The sequence below is a fragment of the Typopeltis vanoorti genome, chromosome 5 (genome assembly GCF_054136105.1).
Source record: "Typopeltis vanoorti isolate ZY-2024b chromosome 5, IOZ_Tvanoo_1.0, whole genome shotgun sequence".
Classification (NCBI taxonomy): domain Eukaryota; kingdom Metazoa; phylum Arthropoda; class Arachnida; order Uropygi; family Thelyphonidae; genus Typopeltis; species Typopeltis vanoorti.
Genome location: NC_143553.1, coordinates 97756106 through 97780516, shown reverse-complemented (window position 1 = coordinate 97780516; position 24411 = coordinate 97756106). Strand labels below are relative to the sequence as shown.

Here is a 24411-nt window from a genome sequence, read left to right as displayed (position 1 = left end):
AACAATAAAAGAAATCATTGATCAAGTGAACAATATGGTATTGGATGACCGGCGAGTCAAAGTGCGTGAAATTGCTGAGACTATAGGGATTTCAAAAGAATGTATAGGATATATTTTGCATGAAGAATTGGAAATGAAAAAGCTTTGTGCAAGATGGGTGCCACGCTTGCTCACAGCAGATCAAAAACGCACTCGCATGAAAATCTCTGAACAGTGCTTGGAGCGTTTTAACAAGAATAAAATTGATTTTGTGCATCGATTTATTACTATGGATGAGACTTAGATTCACCAGTATACACCAGAATCCAAACAGCAGTCAAAACAGTGGACAGAAGCCGGTTGTTCAGTGCCAAATAAGACAAAGTCAGTTCTATCAGCAGGACAGGTCATGGCATCGGTGTTTTGGAATGATAAAGGCATTTTGTTTATTAATTATCTTGAAAATGGTAAAATAATAACCAGGGAATATTATTCCTATCTTTTAACCAAACTAGACGAAAAAATATGTGATAAAGGACCCAGTTTGCAGAAAAAATAAATCATCTTTCATCAGGACAATGTATCTGCTCACAAAAGTGTTTTGGCAATGGAAAAATTAAGGGATCTGCACTATGAATTGTTGGAACATCCACCCTATTCCCCAGATTTGGCTCCCTCTGACTTTTGTCTCTTCCCAAAACTAAAACTCATCCTCGCTGGTCAGCATTTTTCTTCGAATCAAGAGGTGACTACAGTTGTAGAGGGGTATTTTGCAGATCTTACTGAGAACCACTACAGGAATGGGATAATAGCACTGGAGCATCGCTGGAATAAATGTATTAGTCTTAAGGGAGTTTATGTTGATAAATAAAAATAATTTTGAAATTAAAAATTTTTTCATTGTTTTTTCATTGTTAGGCCAAGAATGTTTCAGACCACCCTCGTATCTAAAAAAACTCTAGGGTTTTTCTTCACCTGCTTTGTTAATTTCTGCTCATACTGCACTTTTGTTGTCCTTATTCAGTCACTCTGCTGACTTGTTCTTTATACTCTTCATGGAACTGCTTATTACCATTATATTACCATTACTTTCACGCCAGTACAAGATTTCATCTTGTACTGCCTCCAAAGTACCTTCTTCCAGATTTCATGATTAAAACCCTCATTCATCCATTTTACATCTACCTTATTCAGCCTTTTAAACTCCCGAATACATTCACATATTGATGCTGTTATGTATTTCTTTGTCAGTTCCCAAGCAGCAGGGGGTGGAAGGAGGGGGAAAACAGTTCCACTGCATAAAGGAGGTTCCAAGACTGCTTTGTAAATTACAGACCGATTAGCATATCACGAATCACTGTCAAGGTCTTGGAGAAATTAGTCAAGAAAAGAATACAGGATTGAATAGATGAAAATGGGATATTGCATGGGGGACAACATGGTATTGTGAAGGGTAGATCATGCTCACAGTATCTTGCTCGCGTTTTATAACACAGTGACGATGGAACTGGATAAGGGTAATGGATTTACAGTGATTCTACTGGACCTTGCCAAGGCCTTTGACAGGATACCACATGGAACTCTAATCAGTAAACTGGAGCAGATGGGGATGGATATAGGGTTGGTGAGATGGATAGGAGGGTGGTTGATGGAGAGATACCAGAGAGTGGTTTATTCAGGAGTTGAGTCTAAAAGACAGCTTGTGACTAGTGGTGTGGCACAGGGTTCTGTTCTTGGACCACTACTTTTCAATTTGTTCATCAATGATATACGAAAGGACCTGAGAGGAAGTGTTCACTTATTTACTGATGTTGCAAAGTTGGGTAGAGCAATTGTGAGTGCATAGGATGTCAAAATTTTGCAGGATGATTTGGATAGTTTGGAGGACTGGGCTAGGGAAAATGGATGTCAATTTAATGTGGCAAAGTGTAAGGTTATGCATTTTGGGATGAGAAGATTAGCAGCAGTATATCACATTGGTAGAACCATACTCCAGGAGATTGATGAGGCCAGGGATTTAGGGGTGTTGGTGGATAGGGAATTGAAGTTTAGGGGCACATTGCAAAAGTAGCTAAATCAGCTCATCAAATCACTTTGCTTCTGAAAAATACTTTAACAAGCAGAGACAAACAAGTTATTGTTCCTCTGTATCGAGCCTTGATAAGACCCCATCTAGACTACTGTGCCCAGATATGGATGCCAGGGTTTCTTCTTGATTGGGAGGAGGTGGAGAGGATCCCGAGACGAGTGACCAAGATGATAGCAGGTCTATGGAATGAACCTTATGAGAACAGGTTGAAGATTTGTGGGTTGCAAAAATTGGTCGATAGGCGAAAAAGGGGTGATATGATTGAGACATTTGAATTACTGAAGGGTTTCTATAAGATTAATCCAGAAGATATTTTTGAGAACAGGACTAGTGGTGGGAGGACACTAGGGGCCATACATGGAAGCTGGGCAAGAATGTGGTTAGCCGGGGTGTTAGAGCTAGGTTTTTTACTTGGAGAGTGGTGAGTGATGGAATAAGCTGCCAGAGTCTGTTGTGGGTGCTATGACCATGCATGAGTTCAAGGCAAGGAATGATGGATACTGTGTGGATGTCGAATAGTTGTTCTTGACATGATGTTAGGGCCTCCCTCGATGAGTCTGTCGACTCCTTGGAGTTGCCGTAATAATAATAATAACACTCAACTCTTCAGTCCATGGTATAGCTCCAAGCTTGTCATAATCACCAGCTGTATAATTCCACATATATTCTTTACTCACAGAAGTCCACATATAGCTAGTCACAACCCAGGTGATCACTTTGTGATCACTCTCACCAACTGAAGGAAATGGTGAAATCCCATCCCACTCACAATTACATCCTCTGATGATGTGATGAAATCTAAAACTCTTGATCCTCATATGATATGCCCTTCTTTACATGCTGCCTGAGATAGTTATCTCTCAAGAACTCAAGAAATTCATTTTCCTTATTCCCAAATGCTATTTCTTCATTCCAATCTATACGGCCATAATTAAAATCACCCATAATAATTACCCTTCCTTTATTCACTAATCCAAGTTGTTTATACATTTCATCACCACAATCCTCCACATTCCCTGGCCTATAGCAACATCCAACTAAATGTCTTCCTGTCAACTTCCATGTTACACCACACTGCCTCATAACCAGTGTCACTATTTCCCCTTTTTAATGTCTTCCTTATGTGGACTTAATTCTCCTGTTATCATCAGCAGCACTTCCCCTCCCTTCTTTCCCTTTCTATCCTCGCAAAAAATACCGTATCCTTCCATTTCTATTACGATATCATCTTCATTCAACCATGTTTCACTTAATCCAATGATTTTTGGGGTGAATAAATTCAATCACTGAAACCATTTCATCCACCTTATTTCTGATATTTGTACTCGTCTGGAATTTGTAAACAAACACAGCAGTTCATTTTTAGGCATGTAACCAGTCCTATCCAAGCCACTAGTTGGTTGTGATTTCTGCACAACATTTACTCTTGCCCAATCACCTTTATCACCACTTACCACATACATCTACTCAGTCTCAACTTCCACACTCACATCACAACATACTCCATCTCCATATGCACATTCACTGCTACGTTCAACATCCACTCTCCCTACACCATATCTCCCTGTCTCTACCCCCCCCCCATTTCCCTGTTCCTCTTGCATTCTCATTCTCTCTTCTCTCCCACTACCATTATTACCACTGCCAAGCACTTCTGTCTCTTCAATACCACTATCTGATCTTTCACTTCATCTCTTACTTTTGATCTTGTGCATGCAGCAGCAGCATGCACATGTACACACACACACACACACACACACACACACTGTACTTTCATTGTTCCATCTTGTTGAACAACTTGTTTGGATGCCAACCAGAATACAAGATTATCCAAACCACTCTCCAGACCCTAGATCTCTTCCTCACCAACAACTCTTCCAAATACACAGTGAATGTAGTGCCCCCCCTAGGAAATTCTGACCACAATCTAGTGTTCATCTTCTCTCCCATGCAACAATGCTTACACAGCCACTCCAAGCACTTCTGTCTCTTCAATACCACTATCTGATCTTTCACTTCATCTCTTACTTTTGATCTTGTGCATGCAGCAGCAGCATGCATGTGTACACACACACACACACACACACACACACACACACACACACACTGTACTTTCATTGTTCCATCTTGTTGAACAACTTGTTTGGATGCCAACCAGAATACAAGATTATCCAAACCACTCTCCAGACCCTAGATCTCTTCCTCACCAACAACTCTTCCAAATACACAGTGAATGTAGTGCCCCCCCCCTAGGAAATTCTGACCACAATCTAGTGTTCATCTTCTCTCCCATGCAACAATGCTTACACAGCCACTCCCATACAAGAGTAGTTTAGCATTATGACAGCGCCAAGTGGGACAGCCTCCTCAACTTCTATACCTCATTCCCATGGTTGGACTATTGCTTCTGACTCTCCAACCCAAACATATAAACCAAACTTATCACCAAGGTAATCCTCACCAGAATGGAAACATACATCCCTCACACTACTCTGAACTGGCATTCCCTAACAAAACCGTGGTTCTTGAAAAGATATGCCAAGGCTGTTCAAATGAAAAATCAAACATACCACAAGTGGCTCAAATCAAGAACTCCATTCTCCGTTAGACTTATACTCAAGCCCAAAATAGATGCAAAAAAAAAACAATCAATGCTTCCAAAACAGAGTTTGAAAAAGCAAAAAGTATAAAGGCAGCCAAACCTTTTGATCTCCTGCCAGAGCAATAGGTCGTAACTTTTGCCCAAGACTATTCCCACCCCTATCATACCCAGATGGCTCCATTGCATCATCACCCACAGAAAAAGACAATCTCCTCTGCCTCATACTTTGCTTTCAATGCTTACATAACTCACAATGGTAAATGTCCCCAACCATTCCAGATGCCCAACATACAATGCCTCTATATCCTTTTGCAAAAAAGAGATCAGAAACCGATTGTCTAAAATTAGACACAAAAATCTCCTGACTTTTTTGTGCACCAGAACTAACTCCTATCCTATGTTGCCTGTATATATTCTCTTGCTCCACTGGTATCTATCCCACAGCCCCTGAAAATGGCCTATATTCAACCCATTCCCAAGAAGGGCGACAAGTCATTGCCATCAACTACTACCCTATCTTGCTCACCTCAGTCTAAAGTAATGGAAAAAATCAACAATTCCCAACTACTACACTACCTTGAAGGCACCCACCTAATAAACGACCACCAGTATGGATTCCATCGCTTTCGATCAACAGGAGATATGCGTTTTTTTTTTTTTTTTTTTTTTTTTTTTTTTGAGTTAGTTGTTGTCTCTATATTGTGTATTTTTGGTTACCGAGAAGACGGGGTCGGAATCGGATGCATGGCAGTGGAAGAGAAGAAGATAACATAAGTTTTCATTATTTAGATACTTAGTATACTTAAATATGTTTTATACTTATAGTTAACTTATATAGTTATACCTATAGTTATACTCACTTATACTTATTTAGCATTTAGTTGTAATAGTTCCTCAACACTATTTTGAATAATGGCGGCAGCAGCAGCTAAAATTGCAAATGGCATATCACCAAGTCCTCCCCCATTTAAGGACTCCATTTTGCATGATATAATAAGGGATTTTGTGGCATGCAGGACTTGTGGAATGTATACGTCCTGGCTGTTGTATACGTGGAATGTGAGGGGGAATATGCGTATGCGCAAAATGCAGGCAATGGGAGGAACTTGGTGAGTTAAAGATGACTATAACTGACCTTGCTGAGACTATAACGGATATCGCTGAGTCAGAGGCGGGAGATTCTCCACATAGAGAGAGAGAGAGAGAGATGAGTGGTATGATAGAGGGTGAGAATAGTAAGAGAAACATGAATGAAAAAATGAGAGTGGAAAGTGTGGAAAGGTTGAATGATTGTGAAGTTTTCAGAGATGGTTTCAATTGGGAAGATGAATGGCAAACAAGAGTGGCTGACTTGCAGAGAGAGAGAGAGAGAGAGAGAGAGAGAGAGAGATGAGCTGAAAGAGCAGGTGGAATGTCTAGGGAAGGATATGAGAAGTGTGAAAGATGAGATTAGGCGAATGGAAAAGATGAATGCAAGGCGAATCAGAGTAGGAGTGAGAGAGAGTTATGGAATGGTAGAAGAGAGGGAATGATAGAAGAGGAGAGAAAGGAAACAGTGGGAGAGAGGGAATGAAAATAATGCAAGGGAGCACTGGAAACAGGGATAAAGTGATGTCAAGAAGGCAGGTAAGTAGGGGAATACAGAGAGAGAGTGTTAGAGGAGAGAGTGTGAGGGATGCAGTTGAGCAATCAAGGAATAGGGTGGTAAGAGGTGTAATGTATAGGGGGACTCAATGATCCATGGTGTGATAGATAGGATGTGTGAGGAGTGTTTGCCTGGAGGAACGATAGAAAGTGTTGCTATGGCAATTAAGAGGGGTGAAAGGGTGGATGAGATTATTGTGATGGTAGGAACGAATGACTTGAGAGACAATGTAATTGGGCAGTGACAGATATGACATTCTTGCTTGAGGTTATACAAAACAAAATACAGAGAGGAAAGATGGTATGCATGTTGCCTAGGTATGATAGTGACGAGCTGAGCAGAAGAGCAGTAATACTGAATAACATAATAGCTAGAATGTGTCAGAAGAGAGGATTGGAATATGTGGATGCTTGGAGGGCATTTGAGGACAGAAAGGAACTGTATGCGAGAGACTGCTAGCATTTGAATGAGGAAGGACGTAGCCATCTGGAGAGATTGCTGTTCTGAATGAGTCTGTGTGTAAATGCAGGCAAACCAGAATACCCAGAATGGATAGTAGGAAGGAGGTGGCCTCTTGTGGGAATGAGTACTTGGGAGAAGGGGGGGGGGGCGACATCAGCCTGACATAATGCCAGGAGTATCCGGAATAAAGGAGAGGAATTTGTGGCACTGATAGCATCAGCCTGGCCAAAGATTATTGGGATCACTGAGATGTGGTTGACAGAAGAGGATATAATAACAGGAATAGAAGTAGCAGGGTACAGCATTTTTTGGCAGGATAGGAAGGGAAAGCATGGTGGTGGTGGTGGAGTACTGCTTATGATAAGTGACGACTTATGTCCTCTAAGAGTGGGGGCTTTGGAAGGCAGCGACACTAATGATTTTGAAAGCATATGGTGTAAGGTAGAGGCAGGCAAGACAGGATATTTAGTGGGGGTGTTGCTACAAACCAAGGAGCACAGAGGGAGGGGACCAGGAGATGTTTAGACAGTTGAGTTTGGCAAGTGCAAGAAGAATGATTGTTATGGGAAATTCTAACTACAGCAGTATAAATTGGGGAGAGGAAGATGCACGTAGCAATAAGGGAATGGAATTTCTAGAATTCTTGAGGGACAAATGTCTTAGGCAACATGTAATAGAGGGAACAAGAGGTTCAAGAGTTTTGGATTTGGTCATAGCATCAGAAGAGTTGATAATAACTGAGATGACATCTCTCTCACCAGTTGCAGAGTGACCATGTGGTTTTGACTTGGAAGATAAATAGACATGCAGGAGTATCAAAGAGACAGGAACGTATGTGGAATTATAAGGCAGGTGATTATAATAGTCTTAGATATCAATTTGGGGAAGTTTCATGGAGGGAGAAATTGGAAGGTCGGGATATCATTAGTGCTTGGAAAATTGTGAAGGAATATTTGTTAGCAGCAACGGTAAGCTGTATTCCACAAGTGAAGAAGAGGACACAATTTGGTGTAAAGTGAATGACAAACAATATTAAACAGGAACTGCATGTGAAAAAAAGAGGCTATGGAAGAGATATAAGGAGACAGGTGAAGAGAAGATGCATGAAGACACAGGCTAGAAGAGTGACTAGTATGGTAAGGAAAGCAAAACTGGAATATGAGAAAAGATTGGCCCTTAGATTCAAGGAAAATCCTAGGGAATTTTTTAGCTATGTGGCCAGTAGGAGGCGAAATGACTGTGGAAGAATGACATTGTGGGATAAAAATGGGAATAGAGTGACTGATGCAGAGGACATAGTAGAATTGTTCAATTAACACTTTATTGGAGTATTTCATCCTGGAGGAGTAAATTTTAATACTAGAGGGATAGGGCAGGTACGAGGTTTACAGGTGCAGGAGGAGAGTGTGTTCCAAATACTGAGTACTCTGGATGCCAGTAAAGCTGTGGGACTCTATGGTATTTCACCACGAGTTTTGAGAGAATGTGCTGAAGAACTGACAGCTCCTTTGACCTGGCTTTTCAGTGAAAGTCTGGCTACAGGATAGGTGCCCAAGGAATGGAAGGAAGGTAAGATAGTGCCATTGCATAAGGGTGGAAGCAGACTGGAAGTGTCTAATTAAAGGCCAGCTTAGTTTGTGTGTCATCGGTTGTTGTTAAGACCTTTGAGAAATTAGTGAGGGACCGTATACAGCATTGGGCAGATGAGGGTAATGTTATCTGTGAGAGTCAACATGGATTTGTTAAGGCGCGCTCTTGTTTTAGTAATATGCTAGCCTTTTATAATAAAGTTACAAGAGCAGTAGAAGTGAAAGAAATATACTGCCATTTTCTTGGATTTAGCAAAGGTATTTGAAAAGGTGCTACATGATAAGCTGATATTTAAGTTGCAGCACATGAGTTTGGATATCAGGTTAGTGAACTGGATTCAGGATTGGCTGTCTGATAAGTATCTGAGAGTTGTGTGTGGTGGGGCAGTTTCAAGGAGGCAGAAGATTACAAGTGGGATCCCACAGGGCTCAGTACTGGAACCTATATTGTTTAACCTTTATCAATAACATTGTCAGTGGAATGCAGGGAGATATTCAGTTGTTTATGGATGATGTGAAGCTGGGAAATGGTTATTAGTAATAGTGCAGATGTGGTAGCCCTGCAAGAGGAACTGAAGAAGCTAGACAGATGGGCAAATTAATGGAGGGGGGTGTCAGTTTAATTCAGCAAAATGTAAGATCCTGAGGTTTGGGACACATCAATGGGGCACTTCATACTCTATCAGAGGAGTTTTACTGGAGGAAGTAGGGAAGACAAGAGATCTGGGGTTGATGACTGATAGAAACCTGAAATTCATGGGACATACTGCAAAGGTGGTGAAGGTAACACAGAGGATTGCTGCAATACTGAGAAGATATAAAAGAGTTATTCCGTTGTATAAGAACCTGATCAGAACCACACTTAGACTGTTGTTCTCAGATTTGGTCCCCAGGATTTGAAGGGAATATAACTGTGGAAAGGGTACAGAAGTGGATAACAAAGATGGTTTCAGGACTGTACAAGGATAGTTATGAGGATTGGCTGAGAGAATGTGGACTGCAGAGTTTGGTGGATAGAAGGAGAGGTGATATGATTGAGACTTTTAAACTGTTGAGAGGGGGTTACAGGGTTAACACTGGGGAGTTCTTTTGCTTGGTTGAACAGTGGGAAAGAGTGATGACAAGGGGCCATCCCTGAAAGTTACGAAAGGAAGCTGTGAGCAAGAGGATGAGGAGTGGTTTCTTTGTATGGAGGGTGGTTGAACTGTGGAATGCATTGCTTGATAGAGTGGTGAGAGAGCGAGAATGGTCAGTGAGTTTAAGGAGTGGTATGATAGCCTTTATGTTTCCTAGGAGGGACCTCCTGCGATCAATGTTGATAGACATTGTTTCCTAGGAATTAACTCCGCGACGCATCTTTTGACTCCATGGAGGCCTCAATAATAATAATAATATGTCACCCATCTCTGGAAAAATGCCATGGGGTGAATCTCTAATGGTTGCACTTGATATCTCCAAAGCTTTTGACTGGGTTGGGCACAAAGTCTTACTATGCAAACTACCATCATTCGGTCTGTCCCAGGACTTCTGTAGTTGGATTGCCAACTTTCTGTCCAGATGCACACTATGTGTGGTTATGGATGATTCATTATCTTCTCATCACTGAATTAATGCTGGGGCTTCACAAGGTTTTGTCTCTCACCAATTCTCTTCCTGCTATATATCAATGACCTACTTCAACTGACCTCCAACTTAATACACAGTTTTGCAGATGACAGCACATTGCACTCCTCCCTTTCATTTGATAAACCTTACTCTACACAACTCGCCTCAACCTACAGAACATCAACCATCACCTCCCTCAATTCTGATCTCCAAGCTCCTCCTCCAATGGGGTTCAAATAGCCTCATTAATTTCAATGCTAATAAAACTCAGTTCTGTCTTATCTCTCATTAAAAAAAACCATTTTCTCCCAATATTATTTTTGACAACACCCAAGACAATTTGAGATTTCTCTTCTTGGAATTACCCTAACACCAAGCCTCTCCTGGCATAAACACATCACAACCATTGCATCCTCAGCATCTAAAAAACAGGGATTTCTTTTTCACTCAAGACGTTACTTCACCCCTGAACAGCTGTTAACTTTGTACAAATCGCAAATCAGCCCAGCTACTGAATACTGCTCACAAATATGGGAGTGGGCCCCTAAAAGCTCCCTCAAAATGCTTGACTAAATATAGAGAAGAAAATTAGACTTATTAATGACCATCTCTTACCAACTCACTCCCTCCACTTTCATACAGATGTTTGGTTTCTGCAGTATGTGTATTCTACGAATATTTCCATGGCAAAAGTTCATCTGAAATAGCATCAATAATTCCCCCACTGAGTACTAAGCTCATTGGAACACGTGCAGCCGCTGCTCAACATCCTTTCACAGTATACCTCGAAACCCAGAGAACAGGTTTCTTTTCCTCCTACTTCATTCCAGCAACTGCTGTATTGTGGAACAGTCTTCCCCAGTTGTGTTTCCCAAGGAATACAATACACAGCCTTTGAAATCAAATATAAACAAGTTCCTCCTTTCCCAACTTATATACAGTACTAATGTACTATAGGTTGATCAACCAACCTCTCGTGTATGGGCTCAACATAAACTAGCAACACTTTCTCCAGCACATTCACTCCAAAGCTATTTAAATGCAAGCCATCACACATGTACAATTCCATTCTTCTCTCAAGCACATGTCATAGATCCACAAACTGTACTCCCTTCTCATACAGCTCTGTTAGCATACCATTCATGATTCCAGCTCTCCGTCTCAACTCAATGTCAAACCTCGGCAACAGAGTGACAATCTTTCCTATTACACTGTTTTCGTTCACTCTTCTCAATAACCTCCTGATGTTTGCCCTTACATACTGCTTATGTTCACTTAAATCACTTGTCTCCACAACCACCACTAGTTCTCTTGTGCATTTTCTCCTCATGTCCAATGCCTGAATTATCCTGTTCATTCTCCCTCCTGCATAGCAAACCTTATGGATTCTCTCATTATCTAATCCTCTAACTATGGAATCTCCATACAGTGATCCTTGAGTCACTCATCACCTATTTTACCTTTTTTTCTTTCATTCTATTCTTTTGCGCACTCATTAGTTTCCACTAAATGTCTCATATCACTCTGCATATTCCTCATTTCATTTTTCATTTTCAACAACTGTTTTCTCAAATCTTACATTCTGACAATTTCACCCTCTGTCACTCCCTAGCCTCACAACCTCTCGTTCTGCAACACTGAACTTCCGTTTCCTCATTCATACTTTCTTTTGCTCCTTTATCACTAACTTTTGCTTCTATATTCTTGCTTTTGCTAACTTTCTCTTCTACATCCTTGCATTCTTTCACTCCCTCAGTTTCACTAGCTTTCATTTCATTTACGGCATCTTTTATCTTTTCAGTCTGTTTCACATTTGTTGCCGTGATTCATGATCTAATAATATATTGCACTTCCTACAAATCCATACCTTCCCTCGTCTCCATTCCATTCTCTCCACAAACACATCCCTTACACTCCACCATGCATACATATTACACTCACAACATCGAATGAATTTCGAAAAATCGATGTTGTTAATGTGACTTGATTTTCGCAGTGCTTGCCTAGTCGCACCGGTCGACACCAATGTGGTTGACCTCGTGAGTACCGCTAGCGTGTTCCGTTTAATAAATTTAACAATTTAATAAATCATGCCAAAAATCACACAGACACATTTTGTTCTCAAAAATAAATAGTACAAACACTAAAATTCAAGAAATATTGCCGATTATTACTCGAAATACACTTATCTTTTCCGGTGTTCCTTTCCAACACTATACACCTTATGCAATGTGTGTGTATCTTTTCTTATTGGGATTCTGCATCCTATTGCCCTTACATAGAGGAAACAGGATGCACGATGTTACAGACACAGTGGATTTTTTATATATACTACTGGGTGGGTAAGGTAGAGAAGGGGATCTTTAGATGAGCTGAGTATGCTTTTTATTTCTATTGGTGGTTTGAATGTTGCCTTAATATTGTATTGATGTATTTATTTCTGTCTTCTTTTTTTTTTTCTGATATTCTCCTAATGTATGGTATGGCAATGGCATTGTTGTAATCTTTTTTAATCTTTAATAACATTATTGTGAAGGATTCCATAAACTGTGTTTTAATGTACACATGGATTCTCCATTTTAAGACAGCCCCTCAAAAGCATAAATGCATTCCATTATCAATAAGCATCTGCTCAATTTTGTCCTGGTCACCTCTTCTTATTAGGATAATGACTTTATTAGGTTCATGACAATTCTAGAAATGTTAAATCTTTGACAGGCATTGAGCATGAGAATGTTATTATCTTAAGAAGTGGCCCAAGTAAAATTAAGCAGATGTTTGTTGAAAAATAACATTCCTGTAAAACTGCTAGTGGAGCAGTTTTACAGGAATTTACAGTCCTAATCTCACAGAAAATCTATCAGCGACTTGTGCCCCCAGCTGGATTTTCTCTCACCACATACAAACTTATCACCCAAACACAGCTTTTGACAAGCATTTTGACAGATGTTGGGCATGTGAATGTTATATCTTAAGAAGTGGCCCAGGCAAAATTAAGCAGATCTTTGTTGAAAAATAGCATTCCTGTAAAACTGCTAGTGGAGATAATCCTTAATCCCACAGAAAATCTAACAGAGACTTGTGCCCCCAGCTGGATTTTCTGTCACCACATACAAACTTATCACCCAAACACAGCTAGCCATTTGGATTGAAGTACATACTGCTCTATAATTTATAATCATTGTTGGTTTAACAAATGGCTCGAAAAATTCTTGATAATTTAACAGCTGTCTTGTGCAAGCTGGCTCCAGTATACCACTAGTAGTAGCCTTCAGTCTTTATAAAAGGTCTTGTTAATCATTTCATATTCATTTTAAGCACCTGCTCATCAGAGCAAATGGTTAGTGCTCCATGTCTCAGGGTACTGACACAGAGTCCTAACAATTTGGGCTCTATCTCTCTTTCTGGTTTTTTTTTTTTTTTTTTTTGGGGGGGGAGGGGGGGGTTACAGTAGACCATGAAAAAAAGGGAGCCTCAGAGAAGGCATGTGACAAAGTGTGTAAGTGTCTAGAAAAGGAAGAAGAGAATTAGTTTTCTATCTCAGTGGTGAAACAGATGCATCTGTGTTGTCTGTTAGGGTAGAGCTGGCATAGGAATGTATTTAAAGTTTGGCAGCTATAGGGCCAAGTGGCAAACATATGTTTGCCATTTATCAATATATCTGAGTCAAACCTTCAGCTATACACTTGATGAATCTAGAGTTCAATCTGCTCGAAGCTTTCCATGTAAAAACTAGTTATGGGGGAGAGTGGTAAGCACATGACCATACCTTCTTTATGTAAGTAAAAATTATTCTGCTGCATGAAATATCAGGTGAAAATTTGTTCTGTAGGAGAAGATTTGTGTCAGTGATCAGGATATTTGTTTATTTTTTAAGGAAGATTTTTTAGTCGTCAAAGCTGACTAATAAATATTCATTGCCCGGTGATATTCTTAATTTTGTTTATGAAGTGGTGTGTATAGTTTATGTAAGAGGAGGAATGACCTACCAACTCCTTAAGTGTTGCTGCTGCTAATTTCTAGGCTAGGTGATAATTAAGACTCTTGATTCCTTCCACTCTTGGTCACAGTGGTGCATCTGTTTTGTGTATTTTTAGCAGACTGTAAATTCTAGGAGTGTGATCATAATGCAGTTGTAAAATCTCTCATGATGAAAAAAAAAACAATGGTTTTTATTCAGGAAATGTATTAAAAAAAGATATGCAAAATATTGAATGAAATATTATTCCTTGTAAGTTATTGTGTTCAGCAAAAAAGGAATTTCCTTAGTTATTATAATGTAGCACATGAGTTGGCAAATTTACAGTGAGATTAGTAAAGGACAAAGAAGATTACCAAAAGAGAAAGGTCACAGAAATTTGCAAAGGATAATGTCATCGCTGCAAAAAGGCAGTAAGTGCCAAAGACAAAGAATTCGAAAAAGAGCATGAAGATGACATCAACATGCCCAAGGGTAAACACATGACAAGTTCGAAAAGTGCATGAATGTGAAAACAAAGGAAGCCAAAGCATATACAAGGCACCTAATCAGTAAACAAAATTATCCTAGGTTCTTAATGCTTACTCTTGCCTGTGATCACTGCCATCTTGATCAGGAGAAGAAAGAGAAATTTCATTGGTCAGTCCTCAGAATCCTCAAGGCATTCTCGTATCTAAAGATCTCAGCCATTTGTCGCCGGGAAAGGAAGAAGAAGCTTCGGCTAACTTCTACATGGATCGCTGATACAAGGGAGATATTGTGCCATGATGTTAGGAAGGAAAGGAGCAACACAACGAGTGAAAGAAAGATAGGAAGATTCCTGTGGAACACTTGATTAATGGAAGGACTGTTTGTGAAAAGGAAACTTGTAACTGTATTCCAGAAAATATGTATAATGAATGCATGAATCTATTGTATGTAATGTGCCTATGAGATATTGTATAGAAATTAGTAAGTTAGGCTTAACCAGTGTGTGTGTGTGTGTGTGTGTGTGTGTGTGTTTCTCGAGAACGCATAATGCTATGTTTAAGTCCTAAGATAACTCAGAGCTAAGCTTTAGAAAATAAGCATTAGATAGTTTATATCTATCTAATGTGTATATTGTAAATATTCTTTGGGTTTTAATAAATGGCTTGTAAACAACATACTGAACTGTGAAGTGTCAATGCACTATCTTCAAAAAATCCGAACCTGTGTGCAAGTAATACATATGATTTTAGTTTAACTGCCATGACTGACTAAAGGAAAAATTAAGTAAAAGTGGGGAATGTGAATATGATTTCAGATACCTATATTGTCTTTGAATAACATCTTATACTCTCATTCTCAACATATAGTCTAGCTGGCACAGTCAATAAACAAATAAATTTGCTAGACTATAGAGCGTGAGAGATGAGATATAACCATATATATGGCGGCAATCGGAAAGTAAGACAGCCAATCATAATAAGGAGGTTAAAGGCAAAAACAAAACAGGATAGAGAGAGAGAGATGCCGATATACAATGGTCTTTATTGTAAACAAATCCTCACAGTTACGTAGTAATGGGTTTTTAACTGTTTGTGCCAGCCACTTGGCGGCTGATTTAATTCTGTTGTTTTTGTTTTGCCCCAGTTGTTGGATTGAATTTAACAAATTTGTATATGTTGTTGTCAGATACCAACAGGTTCATTTTTTCTAAATAAGCTGTTTGGTCAAGAATGATGGTGGCAAGGTAATGCCTCCATCATTCTTGACCGAACCGCTCACCTAGAAGAAAAAAAAAAATAATAATAAAAAAAAAAAAAACTGTAAAAGTGCAGTAGGGGCAAATTCTTTTCAAAATTTTGATGATAATTAATTTATTCTCCTTAATGAGCTATTTACACACACACACACACACACACACACACACACACACACACACACACAAAGACCTGTTTAGCCCTGTTAAAAAACTATTTGCATCCATAGCACCAGGCCACCCTAAAAGACTGTTCTAAGTTTCAATTCTAATCATCAACTAAAGGAACTTTTTCTAAGCCTTTCTTGGACCAGTTCCAAAGTCAGTTCTCTGATAATGGAAAAGCAGGTTTTTCATCCTGTAAACTCAAGAAATCAACCACAAACAATAATATATAGGGACCAGAAGATGATGACAGAAATCTGCTGTGTTTTCTTCACCAGATGCCATTTAAAATCATTCATAGTTTAGGTCAACAAAGAAATTAAAATAGGCAAAAGTATTGAAAATATCAACTGCATTGTAAATGGAGACCTTATAGAACGAGTAAAACATTTCAGCTATTTAGGCATGATTTTTAGTGAAGATGGAAAACTGAATATGGAAATAGACAACAAAATCAACAAAGCTAGTATGGTAGGAAGTCAACTAAATAAAGATGTTGAAAGTTTATTTTTCACTTGGTCAGACGATAATAAATTTAGTTTAATCCTTTATCCAAGTGTGTGCAAACAAAGTTTGTGCCTGAAAGTATCTTCAGGACTGGGGGTAAAGTGGTACAACACTGGGTGACTCCTTTTTCACTTTTTCATTTTTCACTTGGTCAGACTATAATAAATTTAGTTTAATCCTTTATCCAAGTGTGTGCAAACAAAGTTTGCGCCTGAAAGTATCTACAGGACTGGGGTAAAGTGGTACAACACCGGGCGACTCCTTGCAAAGGTGGAGCACGCTATCAACACTCCTATCTCAGTATCTCCCATAATGCAAAGCACATCTCCTTGCGGATATGTATAATGTTATGCATTAAGGGAAGGGCCACTACCCAGACTAGTTTCGACCTTTATTGAGGTCTCTTCAGTGGGAGCCAGGCCCAAATTGGAGATACCAAGGCAGAAGCATTAGCAAGGTCATCTCCTATAAGAGCTGCCAAACAGTGTGCCACCTTTTTATTAAATTACTCTGGATTTAGAGAAAGATGTTGAAAGTTTATTTTTCACTTGGTCAGACGATAATAAATTTAGTTTAATCCTTTATCCAAGTGTGTGCAAACAAAGTTTGTGCCTGAAAGTATCTTCAGGACTGGGGGTAAAGTGGTACAACACTGGGTGACTCCTTGCAAAGGTGGAGCAAGCTACCAACACTCCTATCTCAGTATCTTCCATAATGCAAAACATATCTCCTTGCGGATATGTATAATTTTATGCATTAAAGGAAGGGCCACTACCAGACATCTCCTTGTGGATATGCATAACATTATACATATCCGCAAGGATGTGTTTTGCATTATGGGAGATACTGAGATAGGAGTGTTGGTAGCTTGCTGGATGATTGGGTGATTCTAGGTTGGGTGATTCTAGGTTAGGTGCTCTCTGGCAAGGTATGTCTGAGCGGATGTATAAGCAGACACCACCCTTGGGGCGAAAGTTGTTGAAGAGTGAGTAGTTTGGGAGGTTGAGATAAGTGGTGCTGGGGGGGGGGAGATTTGGGTTTTTGCCAGGAAGAGTAGGTGGGGTTTAGTAGACTGCAGGTGGCAGTGAACACTATTCAGGTTGGAATTTAGGCCACGGATGTTGGTGAAGTGGATGTGTAGGGTTTTGTGGGACGTTTGTTGGACCGCATGGGTCTTGCACATTTCCTATGCGGTGCCTGCCTGTTGGTCTCCATGGTGGCTGCTAGTAGCATCACTTGGTTTTTATACCAGTTTATCTCATCTGTAGTTGATGGTCCAACTGTTGTCACTATTTTGACGTTTTTCTTCAAGTTGTCTTCAAAGCTGGCATCTTCGTTCTCTTTGTGCAAATGATAGGCCTTGTTGTGCACATATGTTGATCACTGTTATTATTTTTGATGTGCTTGTCAGCGTGTCGCAAGTCACTTTTACTAGGCGTGGAAAGTTCGTACTGTCCTTCCTTTTATTTATAGGGTATTTCGTGGGGTATTTTCTGTTGGTACAAAACAGGCTATTATTATTATTATCCAGGCCTCCATGGAGTCAAAAGACTTATCGTGGAAGGTCATTTTTAGGAAAAAGTTTATAATACCACTCCTTGAACCCATTGACCATTCCTGCTCTTACCACTCTCTCAGGCAATGCATTCCACGGTTCAGCCACCCTCCATGCAAAGAATTCACTCCTCACCCTCTTGCTCACAGCCTCCTTTCGTAACTTCCAGGGATGGTCCCTTGTCATTACTCCTTCCCGCTGTTCGACCAAGCGACAGAACTTCCAAACGTCTACCCTGTAACTGCCTCTCAACGGTTTAAAAGTCTAGATCATATTACCTCTCCTTCTTCTATCCACCAAACTCTGCAGTCCACATTCCCTCAGTCGATCCTCGTAACTGACATTGTACAATCCTGAAACCATCTTTGATATCTGCCTCTGTATCCTTTCCACACTTAATTTATCCCCTTCAAATTCTGGGGACCAAACCTGAGAACAATAGTCTAAGTGTGGTCTGATCAGGGTCTTATACAATGGAATGATAACGCTTTTATCTCTGCAGGTCAGCATCCTTCTCAGTATTGCAGCAATCTTCTGTGTTACCTTCACCACCTTTGCAATATGCTCCCTGAATTTCACTTTTTTATCAATCATCACCTCCAGATCTCTCGTCTCTACTTCCTCCAGTATAGCTCCTCCAATCAAGTATGCATCCTCCCATCAATGGTTCCTAAACTTCAAGACTTTACATTTTGCTGCATTAAACCGAAACCCCCATTCATTTGCCCATCTGTCTAGTTTATTCAAATCCTCTTGCAGGACTGCCACATCTGCACTATTACTGATACCCTTCCCAGCTTCACATCATCTGGAAACAACTGAATATCCCCTTGCAATTCATTGACAATGTAATTGATATAAAGGTTGAACAATACAGGTCCCAGTACTGAGTCCTGTGGAACACCACTTATAACCTTCTGCCTCCTTGATATTTCCCCACCATATACAACTCTCTGATACCTATCAGACAGCCAATCCTGAATCCAGTTGACTAACCTGACATCTAAACCCATGTGCTGCAACTTGAATATCAGCTTATCATGTGGCACCCTGTCAAACGCCTTTGCAAAATCTGAAAAAATGGCAGTATATGCCTTAGTTTCTCTGATATTGCTGAAAGGTTGGATGTCCTCCAAGGAATATCTAAACATTGTTGCTGATCAAGTTCATCCTGCAGTGTTGATTTTCTATGCAGCAAGTGAGAATTGTCTCATAGACGACAATGCTTCATCATGCAAGAATTGTTCAGTAGTAATTCAGAGAACATGACATGAACTTTCACCATTTTCTCTGGCCACCACAAAGCCTAAATCTGGACACCATTAAGAATGTATGGGACATGTTAGAAAAATAGATCTGGGAATAAAATCCTCTTCCATCCAATCTCAGCCAGTTAAAGGATTGTCTGGTGTGCCAGGTATGTTGTAGACATAGATGCAATCCAACGACACTTTGCCAAACAGCATATGTGCTCTAATTTGGGCTGAAGTAGGTCCAATATGGTATTAAACAAAAGTTTCTAATTCAGTGGGCAGTATATGTACAATGGAACTATAACTTTTCTCATCTCCTCTGTGTCCTTTAATTTCCTACCAAGTGTGCACTTTGCATTGCATCATTCCTTGCCAAATTTCAAAACCTTACCCTTAGCAACATTGAACTGATAGTTCGATTTACCTGTCCATTCATACAATATATTCAAGTCCTAAATTCAAATCAAAATTCAAAATTAGAATCTATTGAAATCTATTCTGTAAGGCCAAAACATCCATGTTGTTCTCCCCAATTTAGCCTCATCTGCAAACAGCTGCATATCTCTAACTGAACCTGTCCAAATTTAATTAACATAACATGTTGAACAATGAACAACTACAATGTTGGACAGCATATTGAACAACAATATATACCACTGCAGCACAGCACTTACCCTCGGCAACATTGAACTGATAGTTCAATTTACCTGCCCATTCATACAATCTATTCAAGTCCTATTCAAATCAAAATCAGAATCTATTCAAATCTATTCTGTAAGGTCAAAACATCCACATTGTTCTCCCCAAATTAGCCTTATCTGCAAACAGCTGCATATCTCCAGCTGAACCTGTCCAAATTTCATTAACATAACATGTTGAACAACAACACAGACCCCTGCAGCACACCACTAGTGACTGCTCTTTTAGAATACCGCACTGCCACATACAACTTTCTGATACCTATCTGACAGCCAGTAACCAATCCAACTCACTTGTCTGTTACACAATCCCATCCATTTCAATTTATTTAACAGCTTGTCATGTGTCAGTCTATCAAAAGCTTTTGCAAAATCTAAGTATACTGTATAGGCTTCTCCCATATCAAATACATTCATCCTTGTACATAAGTTGATAAAACATGATCTCCCTTTAACAAACAGAAAATATTGTCATTCATCAACCATTTCCATATCCTAGTTCTCACTAATCAAATCCTCACTTTTATGCAGTGGAATGATTTTACTTTCTTTTCACTTTGAGACCTGTCCTGTTGTAAGACTCTTATTAAACAAACACCAATGATACTGCCAACTCTCTCTGGAACATTACCTTAAGACACATAGTGATATGTCATCAAATCCTATTGTCTTATTGAACCATGCTTATTTAATCCTCATATATCTCCTGCTTGCTCGCAATTAAGCCATCCTCTCCTATTTCCTCTACCTTTGAGTTCCTGTGATTTCACCTGATGAGAATGAACCACACTTATAAACTGTTCACTGAATACCTCAACTACATCCTTTGCAAATACAATTCGACCATCTTCATCCATTATCATCTTACCACACCGATTCTTCCTTCTACTTTCCACATGTCCAAAAAAACTCTCTAGGGTTTTTTGGCCTGATTTGCTAATTTCTGCTCATATTGCACTTTTGTATTCATGATAGCAGAAAGTACAGAGGATTTGCAATTGGAAGTGACCATTACTTAGTACTAAGCAGGATAAAAACGAATATCACATTCAAAAGAACAGTATGTAAGAAAGTTTTAAAAAGAATTAAAGTTGAGCAGCTTTTACAAGTAAATTGTAGACTTGACTATACAAACATTATTGAAGAAAAAATAAAACAAATTAAAAACAAGAATCAAATCTTGGAGTCTCAGGAGCAAACTATGAAGACGATTGATTGATTAATTAAGTTAGGGAGGTATGTGGTGAAGTTGTCTGCAAAGAGAGAAAAATAAGAACACCATGGCTGACACAAGAAGTTAAAAAAGCAGTTGTGGAAAAGAAGAAAGCATACCAAAAGTTCCTAGCAAATAAGTTGGCAGATGCAATAAAAGAAAAAGAAAAAAAAATTTCACATTTGACGTCCGTAGATGCTGAGTGGTCACTGCCGTACCTCACGTGGTTTTGGCAATGATGTCTTCTGCTAGAATAAGTGGCAGAGTTGCAGATTCCCTTTCCAAACAAAGTTTGTAGGATAATCACAAACATCCATGTCCATGGCAGGATTCGAACCCACAATCTCTTGGCCTGGAGAGTGGACATGCTAACCACTTGGCCAACCAGGCTGGCAATAAAAGAATACAGAGAAAAATGTAAGAGAGCTAAGTATGTAAAATTAACTACACTAAAGTCATGGGAAGAATTTGACAATATAGAAAATAAATATATCAGGAACAGGGGCAAAATGTTCTGAATGCTACTGAAAACACTTAGATATGGAGGAAAGAATAATGTAAAAAGAATCAAAGATGATAAAGGCGACATGAAAACTGAAGATAAGGATATCCTAGATATCTGGAGTAATTACTTTGAAAGACTGTTGAACAAACCAAGCAGTGACAGAACCAGACTAGAAAATTTTCAAGAGGAATGCAAAGAGGAATAGATATCAAATACTTGAGGTAGAAAAAGCCATCAAAAGCCTGAAATGTGGAAAGACAGCTGGAGTAGATGATATTCAACCAGAAATATGTAAAATCTGTTATATGTAAAAAGAAACACTGAAAGTTTCTTGGTATATAATGTAGACTATGGATTGCACTGCAGTCAAAACACGCTGGAAGTACCTAAGGTTAACAAAGAAATGTTTCATAAATCTTTCGAGTACATTGCAACGAGTAGCTATAATAAACTTTCAAATGAAATTAAATCTATAACCTCAGAATATGTATTCAGAAAAAGATTGAGAAATTACCTTATGGGATTAAAGAATGCTGACAATTATTTTAAACGTATAAGAGATCATTATAACTCATATATAATAACCAATTAAGGTACTGATTTACAAATTGGTTCATTCAATTAGGTATTAAAATATCAACACGTACATTATTATAACTGGTAAGGGAGCCCTCTTAGATGCAGTCCCTGGACTCTCAGTGTCTGTTTTGAACTAATTACTTTTCTAGTAACCAGTATGGCTACGGTCCTTGGTTACACATATTTGCATTAACTAACTTACATTACTCTAATATTTGATAGATCGTGGAATATGACTAATAGTTGAGAAATCGTGGGAATATGACAAGGATCTGTACTTAAGTTACTTATCATAACTATGAAACCATTCGAAATATATTATATTCTACTTGCATATATGAGGAAACCTTTTGCATATGATAGTAATATGATATTACTATCCTACTATATTATTACTATATTGTTATACTATAATTTGAATATGATAGTAATACTTGAATTTTATTTTGTAACATTGTACTGTACACTGAATTGTATTGTGAAATATTGTCATAATTATACAAGTTGAATAGTATAATATGTATAATTTGTATACGTGATGTGAATAATAAAAACGGTTAAACTTAAAAAAAAAAATAAATAAATAAAAAAATTTTAAAAAATGCTCAAGTATGGAGGTAAAAAAAGTTTTGCAGTCGCTACACTGCATAATTCAGAGGGAATCGTCAGAAAAACAAGAACCAAATCTTGGAGTCTCGGGAATTTCTCTACTAAGTGTTCCAGGTAAGATTTATGCAAGTATACTTGAAAAGAGGGTGAGAAAGATTGTGGAAGAAAACCTTGGAGAAGAACAAGCAGGGTTCAAGCCAAACAGAGGTTGTTAAGATCAGATTTTCACTTTAAGACAAATAGTCGAGAAATCGTGGGAATATGACAAGGATCTGTACTTAAGTTTTGTAGATTTGGAAAAGGAATATGACAAAGTGCCCAGAGAAAAGCTTTTCAAAACACTACATTATATGGGGTGAATTGAACATTATACAGAGCAATACATAGTCTATATTTAAGTTGTCAGTCAGCAGTTAGAATTGAAGAAAATACAAGAAGATGGTTGGATGTAAAATCAGGGGTGAGAAAAGGATGCATGTTTTCTGCACTCTTTAGATCATATTATGAAAGAAAGTGGCATATATAATATGCATTTAATTATGATGACATAAAAATATTGTTCTTATGATTAATAGGCTATCTGGTGAATGTGTGTGCGTGTTGTATAAAGATGTAGTAAAGGGGTGTGAGGAGGACCCACACAATCCACACACAGAGAGAGAGAGAGAAAAAACATTCCATAGGCTCCATGATAAAAAAACTCCAGTTTACATTTAATCTTTCAATAAATAAAAACATTAACTTTACATTGTGGTATAAATAGTAACTAAGGTTTAAAAAACAAATTCTGATTACATTTACCTTTATTCCAAGATTTCCTCCAGGAAGTTCACACAAAGTATATGGCAAATAGGTCATTTCTTTCTGAATCACAAGATCCCTATATTTTCTGCCAATAAGTTTCTTAAACCCATAAATGGTATTCCTCAGATTAGTGATCTGTTTGTTTTTGGCAGATACTCCTAGATCACGGTTCTTTTCTCCAAAAGCAACATATGATCTAAAACAGCAAAAATGACACAATACTGAAATATCTAATGCTATTAATTCTTATCTCAGTTTTATTAAGAACTGAATTTAAATATATATATATATATATATATATATGTTAAAGATACCAAGAAATTTTATACAGCAATCCCTTGATTAGTGTGCCTAATGTGTTCTTTACAGGTGCACTAATCAAATACAACAATAACCTATGGGAAAATGTATAATTCGTTCTTTAAATTTCTTTATTGAACCTTAATTTTTTTTATAAAAGAATTAAGGTATGTCTTAGGGCCTAGTTAAAGGAAAATTATGAAGCTGAAAGACAATAAAACATATTCAGAATATAAATTTAATTATTCTGCTTCTTAAAAAAGAATTGAGCTAACATAGTTTGGCGGGCATTTTGTTTCTTTTTTTCATACAACTGACGGTATGGCCCTATTGTCTCTTCTACTCTTCTGCAAATTTTAATGCTTCTCTCTTCAGGGTCAGCCTCTAAGCATTGCTGCTTAAAAACTTTGATTGTATGAAAAATATTTTCAAATTGTTTCTGTGAAATCTCTTTTGGCTGACTATCAGTGGTTAAATTTTCTTCATATTCATTGGGATCTTCCCGCTGTGCATCTAAATTTAGCAGGTAGGAATCACTCAATTCTTCAGA

At 38.5% G+C, this 24411-nt stretch overlaps 1 protein-coding gene across 1 annotated transcript in view; it reads right to left on the bottom strand.

The window, feature by feature from the left end:
- LOC150106679 (heat shock 70 kDa protein 4L-like) overlaps window positions 1-24411 on the bottom strand; it is a 371849-nt gene that overhangs the window by 330339 nt on the left and 17099 nt on the right. Inside the window, exon 2 of the mRNA XM_090392631.1 lies at window positions 23559-23757. Coding sequence (XP_090248757.1) covers window positions 23559-23757 — 199 coding nt within the window. The remainder of the gene's footprint in view (window positions 1-23558; window positions 23758-24411) is intronic.